The following is a 22935-nucleotide window of genomic DNA, read 5'->3' on the forward strand; positions in this document are numbered from 1 at the left end:
GGATTGTATCCTAAGAACCCTAAAACACCAATCCCAAAGAACCTATGCACCCCAATGTTCATAGCAGCACAATTTACAATAGCCAAGAGTTGGAAGCAACCTAGGTGCCCGTCAGTAAATGAATGGATCAAAAAACTATGGTACATATACACAATGGAATTTTATGCTGCAGAAAGAAAGAAGGAGCTCCTATCTTTTGCAACAACATGGATGGAACTGGAAAGCATTATGCTGAGTGAAATAAGCCAGCTGTTGAAGGACAAATACCATATGATCTCACCTCTAACAGGAAGCTAAACAACAAAGCAAACAAGCAGGCAAAATATAACCAAAGACACTGAAATAGAGAACAGGCTGACAGTGACCAGAGGGGAGAGAGGAGGGAATTTCAGGGGAAATAAGGGAGGGATTTAGAGGAACCTATATAAAGGATACATGGACAACAACTGAGAAGGGTGGAAATCGGAGGGAGGGGGGAGGATGGGGGGTGGGTTGGGATGGGAGTAATAGACAGAAAACTGTACTTGAAAAATAATTAAATAAAAAAATTGAAAAAAAATAAAAATAAAATAAAATAACCGTTTAGTATTTAAAAAAAAAAGTTTGTCTTTGCATATTAGGAAGGATAATTAATTATTAAGTTTTCTTAGACACAATTTTAGAATAGAAAACACAATTTTAAAAATCTAAGTACCTTAACTTCTTCACATAGTTCAGTAAGCCGAGCTTCTACATCCATTTCCTCTAAAAGGATTAAAGAGTAATTAAAGAGAGTATTTAAATGTTAAATCTGAAAATTATTTTTGAAATCATATTAAATTAAATTGCCTTTTAAAATCAGAAAGTTAAAAAATATCCAGACATTTAGTGAATTAAATTTCAACATAATGTATTTTCATATGCACATTAATCATGTAGGTAATTATTAAATTATATGCTCTATTAGTGTTTCAGTTCTCACAAAAGGCTAACACAGTCAAGAAACACTGACTATATACCTAAAGTAAGTTGTACATCTGCATCACAGAAACAACAAAACATAAAATTGGGTTTTATTGCATTTCACATGTTGTAAATTCCACTAAAGCTTAGTATTTTGTCTTAAATGTGTATGTCCCTTGCTTCTTACAAACGTATTCCTAAAAAATCCAAGTCAAATTAATTTTTATAAGCAAAAAGTACTTAAAACATAACCTGGAGTATAGGCTATTTAATACAAATAAATGACAAAACCCTTTTCATTAAAAAATAAGTTTCTAATTCAGTTTAACATTCAGTTTTCTTTAAGTCTAAAAGTGAGGCAATTTTTTCCATTTAATTCTGATTTATTTAATATATGCTACAACCATCTATGCAGAGGATGTACAGATTAATTTACAATTAAAGTAGTAATACATACAACAGGATATAGAAACTAACATAATAAAAAGAATTACTAGTTTTTTTTGGGGGGGAGAAAATTTCCCTAGGGTTTGAAATACCGTATTTAGATATACTTCATTTTTTAATCAGAAATCAAACCAAAATGAGTTCTCCTAAAAGAACTATAACAGCATACTTGTGACCACACAAAATTCCATTGTCGTGTTACTCAAAGAGAACGTAATTGATCATTCTAACACAAAGACAAGAATACTTTCTGTGACGTCCCCGAGTTCATTCATCAGCTCGCTATCTCAAGGCAGAATGAATGTTACTACTTGATAAAAAGAATGATAAACATTTACATTTAATAAAATAAAAAGTTACAATTATGTGGTAAATGTAACCAAGCTATGATGTGAACAACAGAGAGTCTATTGGTAACTAAAACCAGTAGAAAACATTTATTTTGTAACTCACAAACTATATAAATAAAATTATAGTTACTAAAATGTACCAAGAAATACATTACAAATTTGATCAACCCATTGATAACTACCAAAATCTGCTAAGATTTCATACATCATTTCATTGTGAGATAAATCAGTGATTGAATTTTTATACATTTTTCTACTTTTGACATATAAGATCTATTAATATATGCATAAATTGGTACACTTGCATCATGGGTAGTAAGAATTACTTCAACATAAATGACATCTTAAAGAATGTTTAAATGCAAAACTTAACTTCAAACTCTTTGAGCTCAAATGATTTCAAAAATCATTTAGTAGTTACCTGAGTTTAAAATTCTATTTTAATTAATTTTTCTTCTTAATGTAACATATACCTATATAATTTTATAACTATAAAATGTATAAAAGTGATCATTACCTTACATAAAATTATTAATTTTATCTCCTCCTGCTAATCCAAGATTATAGTCTAGAACATACCCTTTCACATTTTTCAAATATATATATGAGTTCTTTAGTCACTGCTTTACAAAAATGAGATTGTATTTCATACACTTTCTGCAATTTACCTTTTTCTCTCAGCAGTACTCTATGGAAATATGGTAAACAGCCCTAAAGCATTTTTTTAAATGGCTTGCATAATATTCTTTGGTGTTGAGTGCCTCATAATTTCTTCTACATTCCATTCTTTGCCAAATAATGGACATTTATCTTTGTTTTCAGTGTTTTGATACTAAGAACAATATTGTAGTAAACATGCTTGTACACCTATCTTTACATACTAGCACTCTTATTTCAATGATAATAGGTTAACAAAAGTGGGGTTGCTATGTCAAAGAGTAAAATGTACCTTATTTTCTAAATCCATCCATTTATCTACTCACTCATTCAACCAATATTTATAGCATAGCTCAGAAAATGCCAATATAATGCTATTAAAAATCAAAGATATCTTAATAGATGTATTACTTAATAAAATATTAATAAAAGTATAATTTAATTCATTACACTTTAGTTTTCAATCAAGTCATTTCCTACCCAAATAAAACTGGGCCTTTCTTTATATAGGTCTTATTACATAAAGCAGCATTCTATAAAATTATTTAGAGTGCTCACATGTAAATTGATGGGCTGACAGTACAATAGTTTAAATGAGAAGTAGTATATATGTATTTTTCAGTTCAACCACTTATTCTTTTATAGATTTTTATAAATTTGTTGGGGGAGAAGTATATTTTTATTGCTAAAAAGAACACTAACAGATGTCACAAATGACCACAATCAAATTCTTTTACATTTGCTTTATAGAAAAATACAAAATTATATTCCAAAATAATGATTATAATACATCTTCAACTTTTATCATTTCTTCCTGATAAGAAAATCAGTTTCTCTCTTAAGTTTTAGTGAAAATTGACCGAACTTAAATATTCTGAGCTAGTTTCCATCTGAGAAATGTTAAAAAGATTTTGGCTCCTTAATTTCCTTTTGTTTACATTCCTAAAAACTAAGACACACTATGATTTTATTTTAATTTCTATAGCTTTTCCTATCTTCTTAAAAATGGAATTGTGATGATCTATTTGATGCAGATTAATAACTTTCAATTATACTTATGAAAAGATGGTAAATTAAGTTCTATTGCTATTCAAGAACAACAGTCTAAAATGTATAAGGAAATATATCAATAAAGTTATGTGATTAAAACATTTCTTTTACAATATGTAAAATATCTGGATAGAGGTGACTTGATACTATTCTGCTTTTTAAATTTAGAATAAAAAATAAATGCAAATTGACACAAAAAACAAAACCACACTGAAGATGTTTCTTCTTTACTTCTATAACATATATTAACTTCAGTTTTTAAACCACATTTCATTATCATTAAGCCCTACCCAAAGATAAACTGACTTTGAACAATTTTAAGGCCGTATCACAATACCATCTAATTCTCACAATAAACATGGTTTCCAAAAAGTGCTGTTTTGGGAACTCAAAAAGAATACAGAAAGAGCTAAAGGAAATCTTCTCATTTGCTCTTTCTAATTTTAAAAAGAAACTTCAATGTTATTGTGTACACATTAAGAAATTAACCAAAGCTTACTTACATACCAAATTCTCAAAGTTCTTAAATAAGGGCAGTAAGAAATATATAAATAAATACATATTTATAAAATTTGACATTAATTTAAAGCAAAATTCCATACTAATTAAAAGGGATTATTTACTTAACCTATTTGTTTGTAAACATACCTAGACAGGTGTCTTTCTGGGTTCGTGGCTGTTTTCTTCTGAGAAGGCGCTCATAAAGGACCTGCATGTTGGCCTTGGCTAGTTATAAGGATTGCACATAGCACTAGTTACTATACTCCTTTTACAACAAAATTTACTAGAATTTTCCAAGTTGTTATTAATAGACTTAGCATTGATCTGATAGTGTAGTTAGATTAGAACACTAAAGCAGAATTTTTGAGTTAGTTAATCAGCTTATTAGAATTACAAATGATGTACATTCAAGTTTATATTGCTTTGTTCTCTTTTCTATCTAAGTGTATGGACCACTCAAAATTTCATAATCTATATTTTTGTTTTAATTTCTCAGACTCAGGATTTTAGAGTTGGCAGGGATCTCAGAGATCAGCTAAGTCAAACCCTTGCTTTTACAAGTGTAGATACTGGGGCCCAGAAATATTACAACACTTGTCGAAGCCCAGATTCCAGAATTTGTGACTCCCATTTTCAGAAAGAGCTCCTTGCAGCAAACCGATATTTAACAATATGCCATAAAAAATGTACATCATTCATCTAGAAGAAAAATAAAAAGGCAAAAGCAGAAAGGAATTTAAGGCATATTTTAAAAGACAGAGTAGATTTTAGATACATTTTTCAAAGCATGGTGGAGTTTAGGACTTTTAAATAAATTATTTGAAAACTCAAGAAAATGCTAAATAGTAGAAAGAAATAAAATACATCCTTTAATCAAGAATTACTTTATGTCCACTTATTAAAACTAGTGAATATAATGTTCAGTCAACAGTGTTTTATGGAAGTATTATCTAGCGCCTATATTTTAATTTTGCTATAATTAAAATAATACTAATATTAATAGCTAACAATATGTAGTAGTTTTATTTTGGATAGTTAACAGTATTTTTAGATGTTTTCCTAGAAGATGCATTCAAGAATAAACTGAATCACAATAAACAGGAAATATAAATAGTAGTGAAAAGTTTAAGAACACCACACAGTACTATAATAAATACTTATTGAAAACGAGTCCTGATTTTAAAAATCCCCAGGAAACTGCTATAAGCTATGTAATGATGCCTAAGTACTTTTAAGGCAACAATAAAAACTGTATTGTGCTGTTTTATTCCTTCCTTCACTCATTCAACAAACATATTTTGAGTAAGTACTATGAATAGGGTACTACTAGTTTTGTTCAATTGCAATTGTTTACTTATTAAAGTCTAGGTTTGCTATAATTTTACTTTCTGATAAAATATATCAAACAAATAATTTGGAAAAAAGTTGATGTTCATTTAGTAAACAAACTCTTGGAATGAAATATAAGGGTTCTTTTAAAAAATATGAAATTCTCTACATTATATACAGCAGCCCAAAGTAATATATAACAAAAATAAGCAATCTTTACCTAAGGGAAAATTAAAAACCTTATAAATAAATGATCATGCTGAAGTGAGATTAATAAATTAGCAATAAAGTGCTAATTCTGTCCATCTGAAATAAATCTTTGCCTCTGAAAAGAGATTTTTGTTTTCTTTAAACATTACTTCCTTTTAAAGAGAAATATTTTTTAAGTTAATATGTGGTTTATGTGTTTTTTCGTTTGCAATATATATCTACTTGCACATTAAATGCTGACAGATATCTTCCTTATCCAGGTTACAGAGGCCCATCTCATATACAACTCTCTACATTAAAATCACAAGAAATCCCATCTTGCACGTGAGTTTCTCTTAATTCAATGCCATGCTGAGCTCATTACTTAGTAAGGGAAGGAGAGAAAGACAGAGACTCTGTCCTTTCCACAGGACCTAGCTCAATACCTGACACATTGATGGGTGTCCAACCTGTGGCCCAGGATGGCTATGAATGTGGCCCAACACAAAATCACGAATTTACTGAAAACATTATGAATTCTTTTTTGTGATTACATGTTGCATTGTATTTAATATCTGGCCCAAGACAACTCTTCTTCCAGTGTGGCCCAGAGACACCAAAAGGTTGGACACCCCTGACTGAGATCCCTAATGATTAGGGAATTATACCATTAAGAAGTCTTACTTTTAGAGCTGTTTTACACCCTCTCTCTTTTTGATGTCCTCACCTTTCCTGCCAGACTCATGCACCACATCAGGTTCCCTTTAATTTCCCTATCTTTCTAATGGAATCCACTTTGCATATACAATCTCAAAGCTAGTAAATGACAGCAATGACTCCAAATTCGCACTCTTAAGCACTACAAGCTAAAGCCTCCATGAATTCTACTAAAGCATTTGACATCAAAACTATTAACAAATTTTCTTGTAAAAATATGAGTACAGACAGCTTCCAAGTTTCACATCACTACTTTTTCTAATACTACTTTTCAGGCACGGTACTGTCCTTCATTAATATTATGGTTTACTAATTTTGTGGTCTGGTCATAAAATCTGAATTAACCAAAATTTACTATATAAGTCTCCTAAGAAAATATATTTGAGTTCAAAGAACCAAATTAAAAAATATATGGACCATAATTTTTCCATTAACTGAGGTTGACAGCCTAAACTAGTCTATCCTACAAACAATTCTATCATTCAAAAAAAAAAACATTTTAAAAAGTTTACATTTGGGTAGTACTTTCCTACAGGATTTTCCTAAGGGAAATAGAAGGATTTTAAATATATGAAAATATTATTAGCAAGGAAAAAAATATCAGAGGATAGAAATCAAAAGACTTCCACACTCCCATGTTTGTTTTTAGGAAGAACACAAACAAAAAAAAGGAACAAATATACTTTACTATTGGTTGTGTATCTGTGTGTATATTGGGATTTTTGTTGCAAATATTGTAAAAAATCAATTGATATCTGTTTCTTGTTAAGTCAAAAAAGTGTGAACTTAACTATTATTAATCAAACCCTTTGCAGTAGTTGGTAACAGGCAATGGCACAATAGCCAGGATTTTCTCACAGCTGAATTTAAGTAAGGTACAAATTATTATACTTTCTTACAATACTTTTGTGTCCCAAAATAGGTAATTGGAAAAATAGGCTAATTAATCTGAAACCTAACAATTTTTTTCAGTAATTGACTACTTCTGAATGAATCAATATTGCTAAAAGACTGACATTCTTAAGAAACAAGGAATTAAAGTACCCTGATTAATTTAAGTAAAACTTAGAAAGTAATCCCTGATTTATTCAAATATATAAAAATAAAAATAATTCTGAAGAGATGATTAAAATGTGTTTTATGGTGAGCTATAACCTGATATATTAAAATAAAAGTTTATTAAAAAACTGTTGTTAAAAGTTTAAATAACTTATTCTTGCTAATCTCAACAATTTGTTACTTGTAAAATTATATATAAAAGAATTCTGCAAACTATAAACGACATACAAAATTAGGGCAATATGATTTTTTATCATCTAGTATAACATATACGCAGATATTACTGTTGGATTATAACTAAAGTTTAACTTTTTTAATGATTTCATTTACAAAATGTTAAAATTGAGTAATGTTCTTAATATCTGAAGTGAAATAAAAGAAACAGGATCTGAGATCACTTAAAACCAAATGTATATAAAAATCTCAAATAGCTACACTCTTCTTAGATAGTGAAATATTTTGAAGCATGGATTTAATTTATCTTCCCATGATTCTACAGATAATTTGCTTTCCAGTATGCTTTGTGTTTATGTTTGAAGAATAGTAGTATATGGAGATACGCTTTTATAAAAAAAAATCTATCAAAAGACTAATTCCAAACTTAGCACCAAGAAGTTAGTCCTCATGTTTCTCAATATCACGAATTTTTAATTGCAGAAATTACCAAAGGTCAAAAAAGATGAAACTGAGAGAGAAGTAAAAGTGAAGCACATAAATATTACAGTTATAGTACAGAATAACTATGTCAAAGCAGGTAACTAGCAATAGGAGAATGAAGAGAATTACTTGAATAGGACAGGTCTGGCTACCTTTCACATACCTATTTCTAGCTTCTGACAAGAGGGAATCTCTTCTGTTACCGTAATGAAGTAGCTGTGCAATCCCTTGAAGGCTAGCAGCAATGTGGCACAAAGTGTGTAATGAAAATGATAAGCATGATGTAGAAAGGAGTCTGCAATAATGAAGCTGCAACCCTAAACAAAGAAACAGATTTGGGATACAGAGTGTTAGTAACAAAAATCTAAAAATATTGCACTTGAAACTCAGACAAATAAAATAAAAACCCTAATCATTTACTAATTACATTTATTCTAAAATATGTAAGAAATTCAGCAGTATTTTAGGGAATTGCTCCTGTTAATACAAGTAATTTAAACATAGAAATGCAACTCTAGTAATTTCAGTTATAGGGGATTTTTTAAATTTTGAGGTTCAAATTACATTTCACTAAGGGACAGACTCTGTGCTTTTATAGCACGAGTCGCTTCTCCTTTTAGAGGAGTTAATGGCTATACTTGTACTATTCCAAGTTGGGTTTCAGCTCTGTCAATTGTTCTTTACAATAATGATTCTAATATTTCTGTTAAGAGAACAAGAGGTTCCAGTAACAAGTTTAAAAAGGCATTGATTTCAAAAATCTCTAATCATTAAATATGATAAAAATATCAAAATACCTGGTTAAGTTTTCAAAATAAACTGGAACCAACCAATTTGTTAAGATCTTATTTAATTAGGTGGTTCAGCTCAAAACAATAATAAAGGAAATATCACACTCACAGATAAAACATTAAAAATTATTTCATTTGAAATAAGAAAGAAGAAAGAATTTATAAATATATCAGTTCTTACATCTGGTGATAACTGTTTTGTGTAGTTAATACCAAAGACCACGCTTTCAAGGGCAGGAATCACAGAGTCTCTGTTTTGTGCTGGTGCATTTCTATTTAACCAAGTAGTCTTCACAGGGCGAGGAAAGCTGGAGAAATAAATATTACATATTATAGTCAAGACAGTCTACTTGAATGTTAAATGTTTACAAAAGATGGAATAGAGCAAAGAGTAAGGGTTTTACAAGATTATTTCTAAAGTGTTCCTAAGTAATTCTTCCTTTAATAATTATTTGAATTATTATGAATGACACAATAAATATGCATTAAAAAACAACTAAGACTAGATGCTTGAGGGTACTTCTTTATGATCAAGTTTCAGGGAGCCTCAAAGGATCATAAAGATAAAACTGGGTGAAATTACAGAGTAGCTAAATGACAAACGAGGGTCAAGATTTAATTTGGAAATACGGATCTGTAGGACTAGCTACCTACTTTAAAAAGTTAACACAATCAAATATAGATTCTACATAACAAAAGTAAAGAGCTCCCATATTAGATGTAGCAAAAGAAAAATTACTAAATTTGTTGCCTTTATTTCTCAAAAAAAGATATTATCGTCTGTTTCACTATACAGCTATGACCTCTATTAAATATTTTCTGTAAGTATTTCAAGGTACCATTTCAATCACATACTATATGTTGATGTATTAATATTACATTAATAAATCATAAATTCTATAGAATAAGAAGCTTGTTCTATTTAAAAGTTTAAAAATCATACATAATATTATTTGAGATGAAGTACTAGCTAATTATAAGTAGGCCAAAGCATTTGGACTGTTTGGCAGTTGGAAAATGGGAAAAAATAGCAAAGTAAACCAATTTTGCCATAAGCAGAGAGCAGCCTTCATCTGCAAAATCAAAATCCCCAGGAAAGGAGGGAGTTGTAAGTCAATGGTAAATTCCACTTGCTTCAGAATTGTTATAAAGCTCTATTGAAAAGAATTCAAATATAACAGCTTATGTGAAAAACAAGCTATTAAAGAAATCCTAACCCCATTTCCTTTACATAATTGACTTAAATGTTTGTAGTTGGGCTAATCATAGAAACTGTTTTAAAAGAAAAAGATAACATTGTAAATTTAAAATTTCTCATTTTGTTTAAAGGATTTAAAAAATCCATCTATTAATAAAACTTCAGGAAAAACTTACTGATGCATAAATAATGAGGAATATTACCTTTAACATGACCCCTCTACCAGCATGCCACTAGAAAAAGCTGTCCCTTAACTTTTCCTTGCTTCCCTTCTCCAATCTCTCATTTACAGGCAAAGAAAGTCAGGGAAAGATGTTGCTTCAGTCAGGATAAAATTCTAGCAGCAAAAGAGGATACATCGCAGCCCATGGCAGCTAAGCAAAGAACAGAACCTCAGATGTTGCTGGCACTGTATTTGCTTTCCCAGTCACCAACCAGTCACACTTTAATTCTCTTGGCTTCTGATTTTGAGCCAAAAAGGTCTTCTTCCAGCAAACAGTCTCTAGATGAACTGTCCCTTTCTCCCACCAGTCTGTGGTAAAACTGCTGCATTACAAGAAGCAGCATGCACTTAACTCACTAGAATTATTGATATGACTATTACTATTCTATTTATTCAGAACCTTAGGAAGCAACATTAATAATCTGAGCTAACCTCTATGAACTGCATGGTTTTCAGAAGCAAAACTAAGTCAGTGCTATAAAGAAAAAGGAATGGTTGATTCTTATTAAAATTACAAAATAAGAGACTCAGAAAACCAAAGGAATATATTTTATAAATATATAAACATCATTAAAACATGTAATTCATACAAAATGTTAAACAGTACTTATTTGAAAGTTATATTTCAAAAAGCATTTTCTTGTCAGAAAAGTTATATTCAGTTATTGTTATTATGTTTTAATTTATTCAATAAACATCTAAAAAATTTTAAAGACGTTTATCATAAAATAATACACAATAGGGACATTTTTCTACTTATGGAAGTTATAGTAACTGAGAACAAGCTCTCAAAGTCCTAACAGATGAGACGAACATGTCAAAACAATAAGATCTTACTAGAGAATAAGGCAAAGAAAGTCATCAAACAGATTTCTTCCTGGCTCCATGCTCTAAAACAGACCATGTGAAAACCCAATGGAAGAAATTCTCAGTTTTTAAAGCAATGTAAAAATATGCCACAGGAGGCTCTTACTTGTGGGCAGTATGTTAAATTGTGTTGGTCTTCTATAAATTTCTGAGGATAATTCTACATTATTACCTAGTTTTCTGATAAATTAGTTTAACATAACATTTAAGCATCATCCCTAGTATCAGTTGTTAGAATCAGATTTGTATTAGAAATTATAAAAAGTTCAAAAATCAAATGAATTTGGTATCTTTTTCATGTAGGTTACTAATTTGAAAAGTGTCCACATATTGCCCATACCATAAGGATGATGTTTTATTGTAAAAACTAGAGCCTGATTTGTATTTTTACTTTAATGGAGAAAATTCCATCTCCCCAGGGAAGAGGGAAGAAAAAGTGATTATTCAAATGCATCTTTTTAAAGCACATTTCATGGATTATGCTATTACAGTTTGTCCATTTTTTTCTTCTCTTTATGCCCCTTCTCCTGGTACCCTCATTCCCTACAGCATTCCTCCCCTACCCTTGAAGTTCCCATGGATCGTACATATAAGTTCTTTGCCTTCTCCATTTCCTATACTATTCTTTACCTCCCCGTCTATTTTGTACCTACCAATTAGGCTTCTTATTCCTGTACCTTTTCCCCCATTGGCCCCCTATGCCCTCCCTGTGGATAACTCACGTAATCTCCATTTCTATGATTCTGTTCCTGTTCTGTTTGTTTTTCCTTTTGCTTTGGGTTCAGTTGAGAGCTGTGAGTTTCTTGTCCTTTTACTGTTCATGGTTTTTACCATTTTCTTTTTCTTAGGTAAGTCCCTTTAACATTTCATATAATAAGGGGCTTGCTGATGATGAACTCCTTGAACTTGACCATATCTGGGAAGCCCTTTATCTGCCCTTCCAATCTAAATGATAGCTTTGCTGGCAAGAGTAATCTTGGATGTAGGTCCTTGCTTTTCATCACTTTGAATACTTCTTTCCAGCTTGTTCTTGCCTGCAAGGTTTCTTTTGAGAAATGAACTGGTAGTCTTATGAAAACTTCTTTGTAGGTATCTCTCTTCTTTTCTCTTGATCCTTTTAGGATTTTTTCTTGATCTTTAATTTTTGGCAATTTATTTTGATATGTCTTGGTGTGTTCCTTTTGTATGGGATTCTCTGAGCTTCCTGGACTTCTATGTCTATTTCCTTTACCAGATTGGGAAAGTTTTCTTTCATTATGTTTTGAATTAAGTTTTCAATTTCTTGCTCTTTCTCTTCTCCTTCTGGCATCCCTATGATTCAAATGTTCAATTCAAATTGTCCCAAAGGTTCCTAAGCCTCTCCTCATTTTTTGAATTCTCGTTTCTTCTTGCTGTTAAAGTTGAATGTTTAATTCTTTTTTCTGTTCCAAATCACTGATGTGAGTCCTAGTTTCCTTCCCTTCATTGTTGGTTCCCTTTACATTTTTTCTTTATTTCACTTTGTATAGCCTTCACTTCTTCCTTTATTTTATGTCCATACTCAACCAATTCTGCAAGCATCAGATTACCAGTGTTTTGAACTTGCATCTGATAGGCTGGCTATCTCTTTGTTGCTTAGTAGTCTTTTTTCTGGAGTTTTGAAATGTTCTTTCATTTGGGCCATTTTTCTTTGTCTTGGTGCACCTGTTATGTTCACAGCCTTAGTATTGGCCAGGGCAGGGCAACCCACTTCACTGTGCTGTGGTGCTATATGTGTGGGAGGGGTCAGAGAGGAAACAGTGCTGCTTGCTCCAGTCTTGTCCAGCTTTACTGTCACTTTCCCACCTCATGCAACTGAGTGGTACCCTTTCAGGTGTTGCACTGGTGCTGATTCCCCAAGTGGGTGGGTTTGTGTATGTTCTAGGTCCTTCAAATGGACTCTCTTGTGACTGGCAGTTTCTTTCACTGCTGTAACTGCCACAGGTTTTTATAGGCAGAGGTTATATGGAGGGGTAAGGGAAAAAACAACGTCATTTGTTTGGCTCTTGCCCCACTTTGTTACTTCTCCCACTTCCCACAAGCGAACTGCACCCTTCCAGAAGCTGATTCCTGGGTGGGTGGGTTTGTGTACGTTCTCAAACCCCATGGGCCCCTTGAATGGACTCTCCTGAGAGACTGGCAGTTTCTTCTACTGCTGCAACCCTCACAAGTTTTTACAGCTAGAGATTCTGAGGGTTTATTTTCTTGGGCTGGAACCCTGGGTTGCATGGTCTGTCTTGCTCCCCAGTTGTTCCTCATAGTTTATCAGCACATGAATATGGGGCTGCCCAGTCCACTGGCCTTCATGTGTGTCCTCTCTGCCCCTCCTACCAGTGTGGATGAATGTTGCTTCTTTGACTCCTTGGTTGTTGGACTTCCATATAATTCAATTTTCTGGCAGTTCTGGTTGCTTTTGTTTTTAAATTGACTGCTATTCTTCTTTCAGTTGTGCAAGGAGGCAAAGCTTATGGCCTGCAGTTGCTCCAATGCATTTATTATGATCCTGAACTTTATGTACTTTTAAGCTAAAATGATATACATAAAGTAATTTTAAAAGATTTAGTCAAGATGTATAAAATTGGTTAATGACTTAGAAAACAAGAACTACTGTACAGCATAGATTTAAGAAGATAAAACTAGTCAATCCAGAGACAAACAAACAAACAAAAAACTAAGAAAAATATACTTTTCCGTAGGATGAATTATAGCACAGCATTGCATAAAAACACAGACTAAGTAATATTTTATGGTTATTTCCAGGCTGCATTATTTTTCTTAGTCAGTTTATCTGACAATGATTGCTCCATATTTCTGTAATTAAAAAGTTATCAATCTAATGTTCCCATTCTCTTAAGTTTTATTAATTTTTTAGTATAAAAGTATTAAATAACTATGAGTGCAGAAATTCTTTACTATTTGTTATCTTTATTGAAGTATATGTTTTTACTGTAAAAATAAAAATATCACATTAATAAGGACCAGGGTATAGGTTACATTTACCTTATTAATGGCTGGTGTAGTGCAACCAAGGATGCATGGACTGTAACAGACACAACAGAAAGGTGGAAATAATCAAACATAACATTAACATGATGATGAAGGCCTTTATGGAGGTTAAAATGCAGCTTCAGTGTTCGGCTACTTATAAGTTGCAAGGCATTCAGGTCATCTGTCCTATAAAAAGCAATATATTTAAATATAAGTACAGAATATTTCATAAGGACCAATACCTTGTAAAGCAGTTTAATCTATTCAAACATTTAGTTATACTATTACTTTTTAAAAACTAATAATAGGAATAATTTTTAAAGCATCATATTTGCATTATAAAATCCAACAAGATCCTACCTATAGATTTCTCTATGATATGGATTGTTTTTTCACTAACATCCCACTAAAATGAGTTCTTTTTAATCCTTTATAAATTAATCTCATTTTATACTAAATTTTTTCCAGAGAAATGTTATTATAAGACTGCAGTACAAATAGGCAAAATCTGATTAAAATAAATCCTAAAAGATATTTAAAATTATTTTTACTCTAGAAAATTTTGTTATTAAATGCTTCAAAAAGACAAGCTAAGCATTGGCAGATATTTTGTTATAGATATTTAGTCTGTCCTTATATGTACACATACAAAATATCTAAAACAACTCCATGAAAATTATATGCAAAATATATATACACACATATATATTTTAACCCACATATATGCACATTATAACTATCTACAGCTAATAAACTACTTATTCATTTCAGCTCTTCACTTAAAGAGTTTTGACTTGGTTTAAAAAAGAATACTGTAAGGAACAATTTGTAATAAACAAGTATTATAGAGGAACAGTAGCCACCATGTGAAAAAAGAATTCTTATTCCTTCATGATAGCAAAATGGACAACTCAAAAAGACCTTACAGTAATATGACTGCTTAATCAGTTTTCCTACATGCAGTCTTAATTTAGATACAATTTTCAATAAGTATTTCTACAAGTACATTTGAAATAAATAAATAAATAAATAACCTTCAAAAATTGTTAAATGGATTTCTGATTCTCGTCTTAACACATGCATGGTTTCTCCCTAAAATATATAAGTCCAGATGTGTGGGCAAGTTCAGGGCAGTTCTAAAATTCCCTCAAGAGGAACTAGAAACAACTGCTAAGTGTAAGAGTCATCAGTCCTGATAATCCTCTGAGTATCAATGTAAAAAGTACCACCTAGTGAAGGCATCACTCACACCAGTAAAAATATTAGCCAGTGATAAAGTGGAAGAGAGCTCAGTTACGTAAAATGCCTCATGGCAGTGCTATTATATCAACAGAACAATTTCTACAGACTAGGAAATTGTTTTATATTTCTTCAACTTGTCTGATTTCACTACCTGGAGCTTGTGGAATCATCATGGGCACAAAACAGTAGGTCTAACCATTCCCATGAGACTCCCTCAGAAGATAGAGTTGCTCACTTCCACAGCTCAAACAACAACAAAAACATAAGGGGGGGCGGCTGAATTCTAGGAAGTAAATGAGGAATGTAATATCAACAGATAAGTCATGAATAACTACATATTTTTAGTTGATTAGCCTACTTACGAGTAATCTCCATCTGTAAAGTATAGGTCCAAGGACAATAGAAAACCCATTTCCTCAAGGGTTTCTTCAATCTAAAGAGAAATTATAAAATATTTTTTAAATATTTACGGAAAGTTAGAAATACGCCTTGAGACTTTACAAAAATATTTATCTAGATATATACAAAGAGATATTTACCTTCTTTTCATCCAACAACATTTTAACTTTGAAGATCATAACATTGTTTAAAACAACTTCCTCATTTTTATACAGAATTTGAAATGTTTTACTGCATATCAGAGAATCATGAACTGAGGTTGGAAAGGCTAAAGTCATACCTAAAACAAATAAGATATATAATTGACAGATAAAAGGCAAATATATTACAAGTAAATAAAACATTCTAAATTTCATTATATTACTCCAATGCCAATATAATTTTATATAGTAGCATTACAACATTTCTGAAAATTTATTCATTTCTATAACAAAAATGAATAGATAAGTACATTTAATCACTATTAAGTTGTACAACTTATCTTAATCTGAGAAGGTAAGAAGAAAACCTCAAAAGAGGTATTTTAAAGTAAAAAACTGATATTACAGAAGAAATAATTTAGTTTTCCATAGCTTGCATAGTAAAGAATTTGGTTGGCCTTTGTCCTGGTTGCTGGGAAGTAAGTAACCTGTAAACCTCTGGAATAAAGAATCTGGCTGTTGTCCCTGATTCCCAAAAGGTGATCTCTAAACCCTAGGAATTTCCCAGTGACAGGAGTGTTTCTGTTATTCAACATGGGCCCCAAGACAGTTTATGCTAAGGAGACTCAGGATGGGAGCTGGCCACACCAGTAAGACAAACCATATGATACAGAGCCAGGGCTTTGTGCCACATGATGTAAACTCAACCTTCAGGGAAGGGAAAGGGGCTGGAGATTAAGCCATGTGTGTGATGATGCAATCAATCATATCAAAACACAAATAAAAACTCTGGACATTGAAGCTTGGCTGAGCTTCCCTGGTGGGCAACACCTTATATTTTGTCACATATCAATTTTCTGGGAGCGTAATGCATCCTGACGCCAAGGAGATAGAATAACAGAGCCTCACAAATCTGTGATCCTCGAGATCTTGCCCTATGCATTTCTTTTTTTAGGCTGGCTCTAAATTTATCTTTTTGCTATATAACAAAACTGTCAGATAAGTAGAGTACCTGAATTATGTGACTTATTCTAGTGACTTATCAAACTGGCAGGGGTAATAGGAACCCTAAATTTGTAGCTAGCTGGTCAAAAGTGAAGTTAGTTTTTGGACCCCTGAACTTGCAGCTGGTGTCTGAAGTGAGAGCAGTCTCAGAAGATCATGTCCTTAACCTATCAAGTTTGGTCTGCCCTCTGAGTTGTTCGTGTTGGGTCATTCCAACAGACCACCTGGTGTCTTATTTCTGTATCCTCCAGAAATAACATGACATGAGAAAGTCAAAGAAACTGGAGATGTTAAGTAAGGGGTATCTCTGTGGGGCAGAAAGCCCAAAGTGGGACACCAGACTCCAAATGGAACAGGAGGGTAGTCTGTTCATATGGGGTAGTGGTCTGATATCTGAGCCTGTTCCTGGTGAGAAGGGCAGCCTGGAGTGAAGTGTCAGAACCTGAGCAGAGTGAAGAGAGCAATTGAGGTAGAGGGGTGACTTACTGTCAGATTGGGAGTCCAAGCAAGATGAAGAGGGCATCTGCATGGGAGGGCATTTTAAGCTGGGAGACTGGAGCTCAGATTAGGTAAAGAGGGTGTCCTTGTGGAGGGGCATCATGGTGTAGCATGTAGGAGTCCAAAAGAGATGAAAAAAACTTCCATATGGTAGAGAGGGTGAATGTGGGCAGTCGGACACATCTAATTGAGTCCAAGTAAGGTAAGTAGGGTGTCCACATAGGAGAGTAACCTGGCATGAGGTGCTAAAGCCCAAGTAGCCCCGAGGGGCAGGGAATAATGACATGGTACTAGCATATAAGGGATTGATTAAATAAAATACATTAAAGGTAATGAAAGTCAGGTTCCTTACTGTCCAAGAAAGAATGTATACATATGGAAAGAAGATACAAATACAGAATGAATCGTATAGTACTGGGTTAAAATTAGAAATACTGATGTGAACTCATGGTTTTCACTATATATTTAAATAAAGACAGATGTAAATTTGTATATGCATGTGTTAATACATGCTATGTCTATACATGTACTCACTAGCTCTGTCTACTTAAAGGGCCTGGGAATAGGACAGCCCCAAATACTGGTTTTGGATATTATTATCCACTAAAAAGTATCAAGGCTTTTGGAGAAATGACTGACTCCACAGCTGGGGCACAGACAGGACAAGAAAAGTTTGGGCCATCTTTTCATACCAGAAAGTAAGGAAGTACTTAAAAGAATGATGGAATATATCACAAACACATAAAAGCTAGCTCTGAAGAAGCTACCCTCAGTCATATCTGGGATGAACTGAGATAAAAATAAATTATGATAGTAATGTACTAATATGCATTAAACAATACAGAAATCCAGAAGTCCATAAATAAGTGAATAAACAAATGAGGAGTTTGGTAAGTAACAGGATACTTAATAATTACAAAGAGAAAAGGAGTAACTTCATAGTAAAGCCTGAGAGAATATAGTAAGAACACAGCATCATTTCTGAGATACAGTGATCCCTTACCTATCATGGGAGTTATGGTCCAGAGACTCCCCTGCGATAGGTGAAAATCCGCCAAGTAGCGGCGTTATATTTATTTTATCATTTATATATATTTTAAGGCTTTATAAACTCTTCCCACACTCCTATAAACCTTTCCCACACTCTTATAAACACTTCATATGTTCAAACACTTTCTACACTCTCAAACCTACATAATTTTAACAACATACAAAATTCTACATGGGTATAGTATACTGCAAAATCCAGGTAGCAAAAACTCCGTGATATAGAATTAGATATGTATTTTTTTTTAAAAAAAACCTGCAATACAGTGAAGCCGCAATAAGTGAACTGTGATATAGCGAGGGATGACTATATTCCTGTCATAGGTGCATAACCTGAATCTAATCATGGGGAAATCTCAGACCAATGCAAACTGAAGAACATTCTACAAATTAACAGGATTATATTAGTCTTCAAAAGTGCCAGGGTCATCAAAGTCAAGGCTGAGGAACTGTTCCAGAACAAAGGAGACTAGAGACATGGCTAATTACAATGCATGATTCTATACTGTTTCCTTTTGCTATGAAAGGATTTTGTTGGCACAATTAGAAAAACTTGAATGGGTATGAGGATAAGATGGTAATAATGAACCAGTTAATTTACTGGTGTTGATGATTTTATTGGGGCTATATAAGAGAATATTCTTGTTGTAGGAAATATAAACGGAAATATTTGGGGATGATGAAGCATCATGTTAGCAAGTTACCTTTAAATGGTTACTCTTAAATGATTCAGGAAAAAAGTTCTTTGTCCCATACCTATAACTTTTCTCTAAGTTTGAGAGATTTATACACACACACACACATACACACACACACAATATTTATGTACATACACACACAGTCATACCTCAGTATTTGTTGGCTTCAGAACTTGTCAAACCCTGGACTCATCACATTTTGATGAGAAAAAAAATGTTTTAGCACTTGGTGCTTGCTCAGGACTCATCGCACTTGCTAGAACTTGTATGAGTTACGACGCCACACCGCAAGAGAAAATACTTCATCATTTGCTACTTTTGGTTTCAAAACTCATTACAAGGTACAAGTACCAAGGTACCACCGTGTGTGTGTGTGTGTGTGTGTAAAATAAAGGAAACCAAAGAGACCAGAAACTCAAGTGTATATATCAGAGAAAAGCTAAAAAGAGGAAGAAATTTTCTTCAATGAAAAGTAGACTTTTTAAAGCACCCAGATAATGTGAAGTTTGAATCCACTGCTTCAAAAAGTGACTTTCCCTGATGCTCTTCTCCAAGGATGCTGTTCCAATGCTGCCCTCTCAGGCAGGGGCTATTGCCTCTTCTCCCAGGGCCTGGAGCTTCTTTATTCCTTACTGATGCTTATCAACTTGCAGTTATACCTGGACAAATTCCTTATTTCTCTGCTCCCTTTTCTGGAAAACTCCTCAGAAGATCTTTTGGTGTTTAATGCCTCTAATTCACCTCCCTTTCTCTGGCGTATTTTGTGATAGCCAGTCTCCAGGTCAGTCCCCAGTGATTCTCACCTCCTAATATTCACATCCTCGTAAATATCTCCCACAAAGTCTCAGGGATGATCTGTTTAAATACAATAGAATTAAAGGTATGATTTGCATAAGAATAACCGTAGCCTTTTAATAGACCTAGAGCCCAAGGCAAGTAGCTAAACAATTTCTAGATTCCAAACCCAAAGAAATTATGAGATAACGTTTTTTGTTTTAAACTAAGTGTGTGTGTAAATCCTTATGCAACAAGAATTAATTCACACTTTAACTGGACTTTGACTCACATAACTGCTGTTACCAAGATCACTAACAACTTCTGCTTTGACAAATGCAACAGGTGAATTTTCAGACCCCATCTTAATTGACTTATAATTGGCATCTGACACAACTGCATATTTCCTCATTCTTGAAACACTACTTTAATTTGGCTTCCTGAACATTGCATTTTTCTGGTTTTACTCCTACCTCATGGGGCATCCCTTTTTAGTCTTTTTTGTGGGGCGGGCCAAGAAGAAGTACAGTATAGAGGTTAAGAATAGATTATGAAGCCACTGGCTGGGGTTGTTAAGTTCTGCCACTTACTAGCTCTGTGGTCTTTATTAATTTTTCTTTCTTCCATGTTCTACATGGAATTCTTCAGCAAACTCCATTGCCTCTACCAACAAAATATATCCAAGATTTATTGAGTGAGAGTGCTAGAAATGCTCAGACAGGAAAAAAGCACACTGCTATTAGAAATGCCTTAAAAAGGATTCTAGAACAGAGTAAAAAACTACAGAAAAAAATATTCTAAATTGCTTTGGAATGACAATCATTAACTGTCTGTGAAAGTTATCTACATTCTCAATTAACATCAATAATTAAAGCTAAAAAATGTACCAATGACTTAGAGGTAACAAACTTCTCTTTAATCTTATTCTCAAACTTGGGGCAATGGGCAAAAAACGTGCAAATTCCTCCCAGTTATTCTTTCACTTATTCAATCAACAAATATTTATTAACTACCTATTAGAAGCCTGGAACTTTCTAAGTATTGGAGATAAAAAGTAAAATAAAAGAGATAAAATCCTCTGACCTGATGGAGCTTACAGGCCTCAATGGGAGGGGCAAAAGAGAATGAAAATAAATAAAAAATAAGTACTATGAAGAACATAGGGGAAAGAAGAAAGGTAGCAATTTTAAACAGAAAGTCAAGCAATACTTAATTGAGAAGGTAAACCTATCAGCAAAGACCTATGTACTCACTCCTCCTACATGCCACTAGGTTGCTGCCTTTCTTTCACCTTGGTGTAAGTCTGAAGGTTTATTCCTTGAAGAAGATAAAACAGAGGTCCTCTGAACTGGAATTCATCAGGAATAGAGAATATAGGCATATTGAATACTGGATGCAGAACTGAGAATATAGGCATACTGAACATTGGATGCAGAGACTCGTAGAACTCTTCCTCTATTGGGCTCTAAAAATCTGGCAGTTATAGTGTTACTCTCCAGGAAGGAAACAGACAAGAATTTTCTCTGGAATTTTAAGAACTATAAGGAGTCTAAGACTTGACCCTACCTGCAAGCTAACAAGCTGGCCTACCACAGTTGCATGAATAGTGGCAGAAGACATGGGACTCCTGGGTCATAGATAAGGGCTTTATTACTTATGGCACAGCAAGCAGCAGGGGCTTCATGCTCACATCCGTTCCCCTCGTCTTCACTGCCTCATGTCCCACCCCGATGGATGGTACACATGCAGTGGGGTTTTTTTGTTGGCTTTTTAATTAGAATCGAGTAGCTTTAAGCTTACAAAACATCAATGATTTATAAAGGGCTACAAGAAAAGCTATCTAACTTTGAACTGGAGAGACATATTACCTTTACTATATTGGACAGTAAACAAATCTCCCTTCTGTTCCAGGGACACTATCTAGAGTTTTCAAACCTCCTTGTTATAGAAACATTCTTTAAAAACCTGGAACAGAAGACTTCTAGTGTCTCTGCTCATAATATGTACAGAAATGTAAGAAACTATGGAAAATTATTTTCAATATATAAAGCAAAATCTCAGATTCTTCACAATTCTTAGCATGGGAATCTGACCAACCCAGTAATTCAATAATAGATCTAGTATGTCTATAGATACTGACTTCAAAGATCCCTTAGCAAACAGCTCACCGATACCATCCTAATGGGAGCTCAAAGAGACAAGTCTTGCATATGCTCTTAGAATTTCCAATAAGCTCTCTTTTCAGTCATGTACAGATAACTGAGAACAAGCAGACAACTGAAGTAGACTTCTAACATGTTAAGTTAGAAGCCAAAATAAGGAAAATGTCATCTCCTTTTTCATCTCTTCTCTTTTCCCTGCCAACAAGGAAAAGAGAGGAGATGAAAGGAAGGGAGGAAAAGGAAGAGGAAAGAGAGCTGGGAGAAAGAGAGGGAAAAATGGGAGAATAAAAGAGAAAAGCAAAAAGCTGAAAAAAGAGCTAAAGTTGAAGAAATGGCCCATTAAGTAGAGCAGAAAGACAGAAATAGAAAAAAGGAAAGAAAAAAAACCCCTAAAAATTAAGAAGACCAGTGAAGATGATCCACCAGAGAAAACAGATGGGAGAAAATTATTGATAAGAAAATTTTCCAAAAGTAAGGAACATGCTTCCAGATTAAAAGGGCCTAATGAATACTCAGAGATCACTGGCACATCATTATGAGCCATCAGAACACTAGAAATAAAAACAGATTCCATAACCTTCTTGAAAGGTGGAAAGGGTCTCACACAAAAAAATTTACAATCAGAATGGCTTTACAAGTCTCAACAACAATCCTGCAAACCAAAAGTCAATAGAACACTGTATTTTCAAAATTCTGAAGGGAAAAAACAGTTCCAACCTAGAATTCTATACTTTGCTAAAGTTTCAAATGACAACAGCATAAAGACATTTTTAGAAGTTCAATACGCTATCCATTGCACCACAGAGACCACTAGAATAAAGATATTTTTAAATACTAGAGGTTTCAAAATATTTATCTCTTTTGCCACTTTTCTCAACAAGATTATGGAGAATAGGATCTACCAAAATGAAAGAGTAAACCAAGAAAGAAGAAAAGTGGTAGGAAACAAGATCCAATGTATTAGAGAAGTGAAAGGAAGCCCTAGGA

General features: G+C 33.2%; 1 protein-coding gene across 4 annotated transcripts in view; it reads right to left on the minus strand.

The window, feature by feature from the left end:
• FAM135A (family with sequence similarity 135 member A) overlaps nucleotides 1–22935 on the minus strand; it is a 95632-nt gene that overhangs the window by 36624 nt on the left and 36073 nt on the right. For 2 of the 4 annotated variants that reach the window (XM_037034272.1, XM_037034274.1), the window contains exons 5-11: nucleotides 15765–15904; nucleotides 15588–15658; nucleotides 13996–14169; nucleotides 8871–8997; nucleotides 8062–8215; nucleotides 4095–4172; nucleotides 695–744 (exon numbers count right to left, since the gene is read on the minus strand). In XM_037034272.1, coding sequence (XP_036890167.1) covers nucleotides 695–744; nucleotides 4095–4172; nucleotides 8062–8215; nucleotides 8871–8997; nucleotides 13996–14169; nucleotides 15588–15658; nucleotides 15765–15904 — 794 coding nt within the window. The remainder of the gene's footprint in view (nucleotides 1–694; nucleotides 745–4094; nucleotides 4173–8061; nucleotides 8216–8870; nucleotides 8998–13995; nucleotides 14170–15587; nucleotides 15659–15764; nucleotides 15905–22935) is intronic. The other 2 variants (XM_037034273.1, XM_037034275.1) reach the window with 1 other exon arrangement.

Source organism: Sturnira hondurensis, unplaced genomic scaffold (assembly GCF_014824575.4).
Source record: "Sturnira hondurensis isolate 20B ecotype Veracruz unplaced genomic scaffold, ASM1482457v3 Scaffold0022136, whole genome shotgun sequence".
Classification (NCBI taxonomy): Eukaryota; Metazoa; Chordata; class Mammalia; order Chiroptera; family Phyllostomidae; genus Sturnira; species Sturnira hondurensis.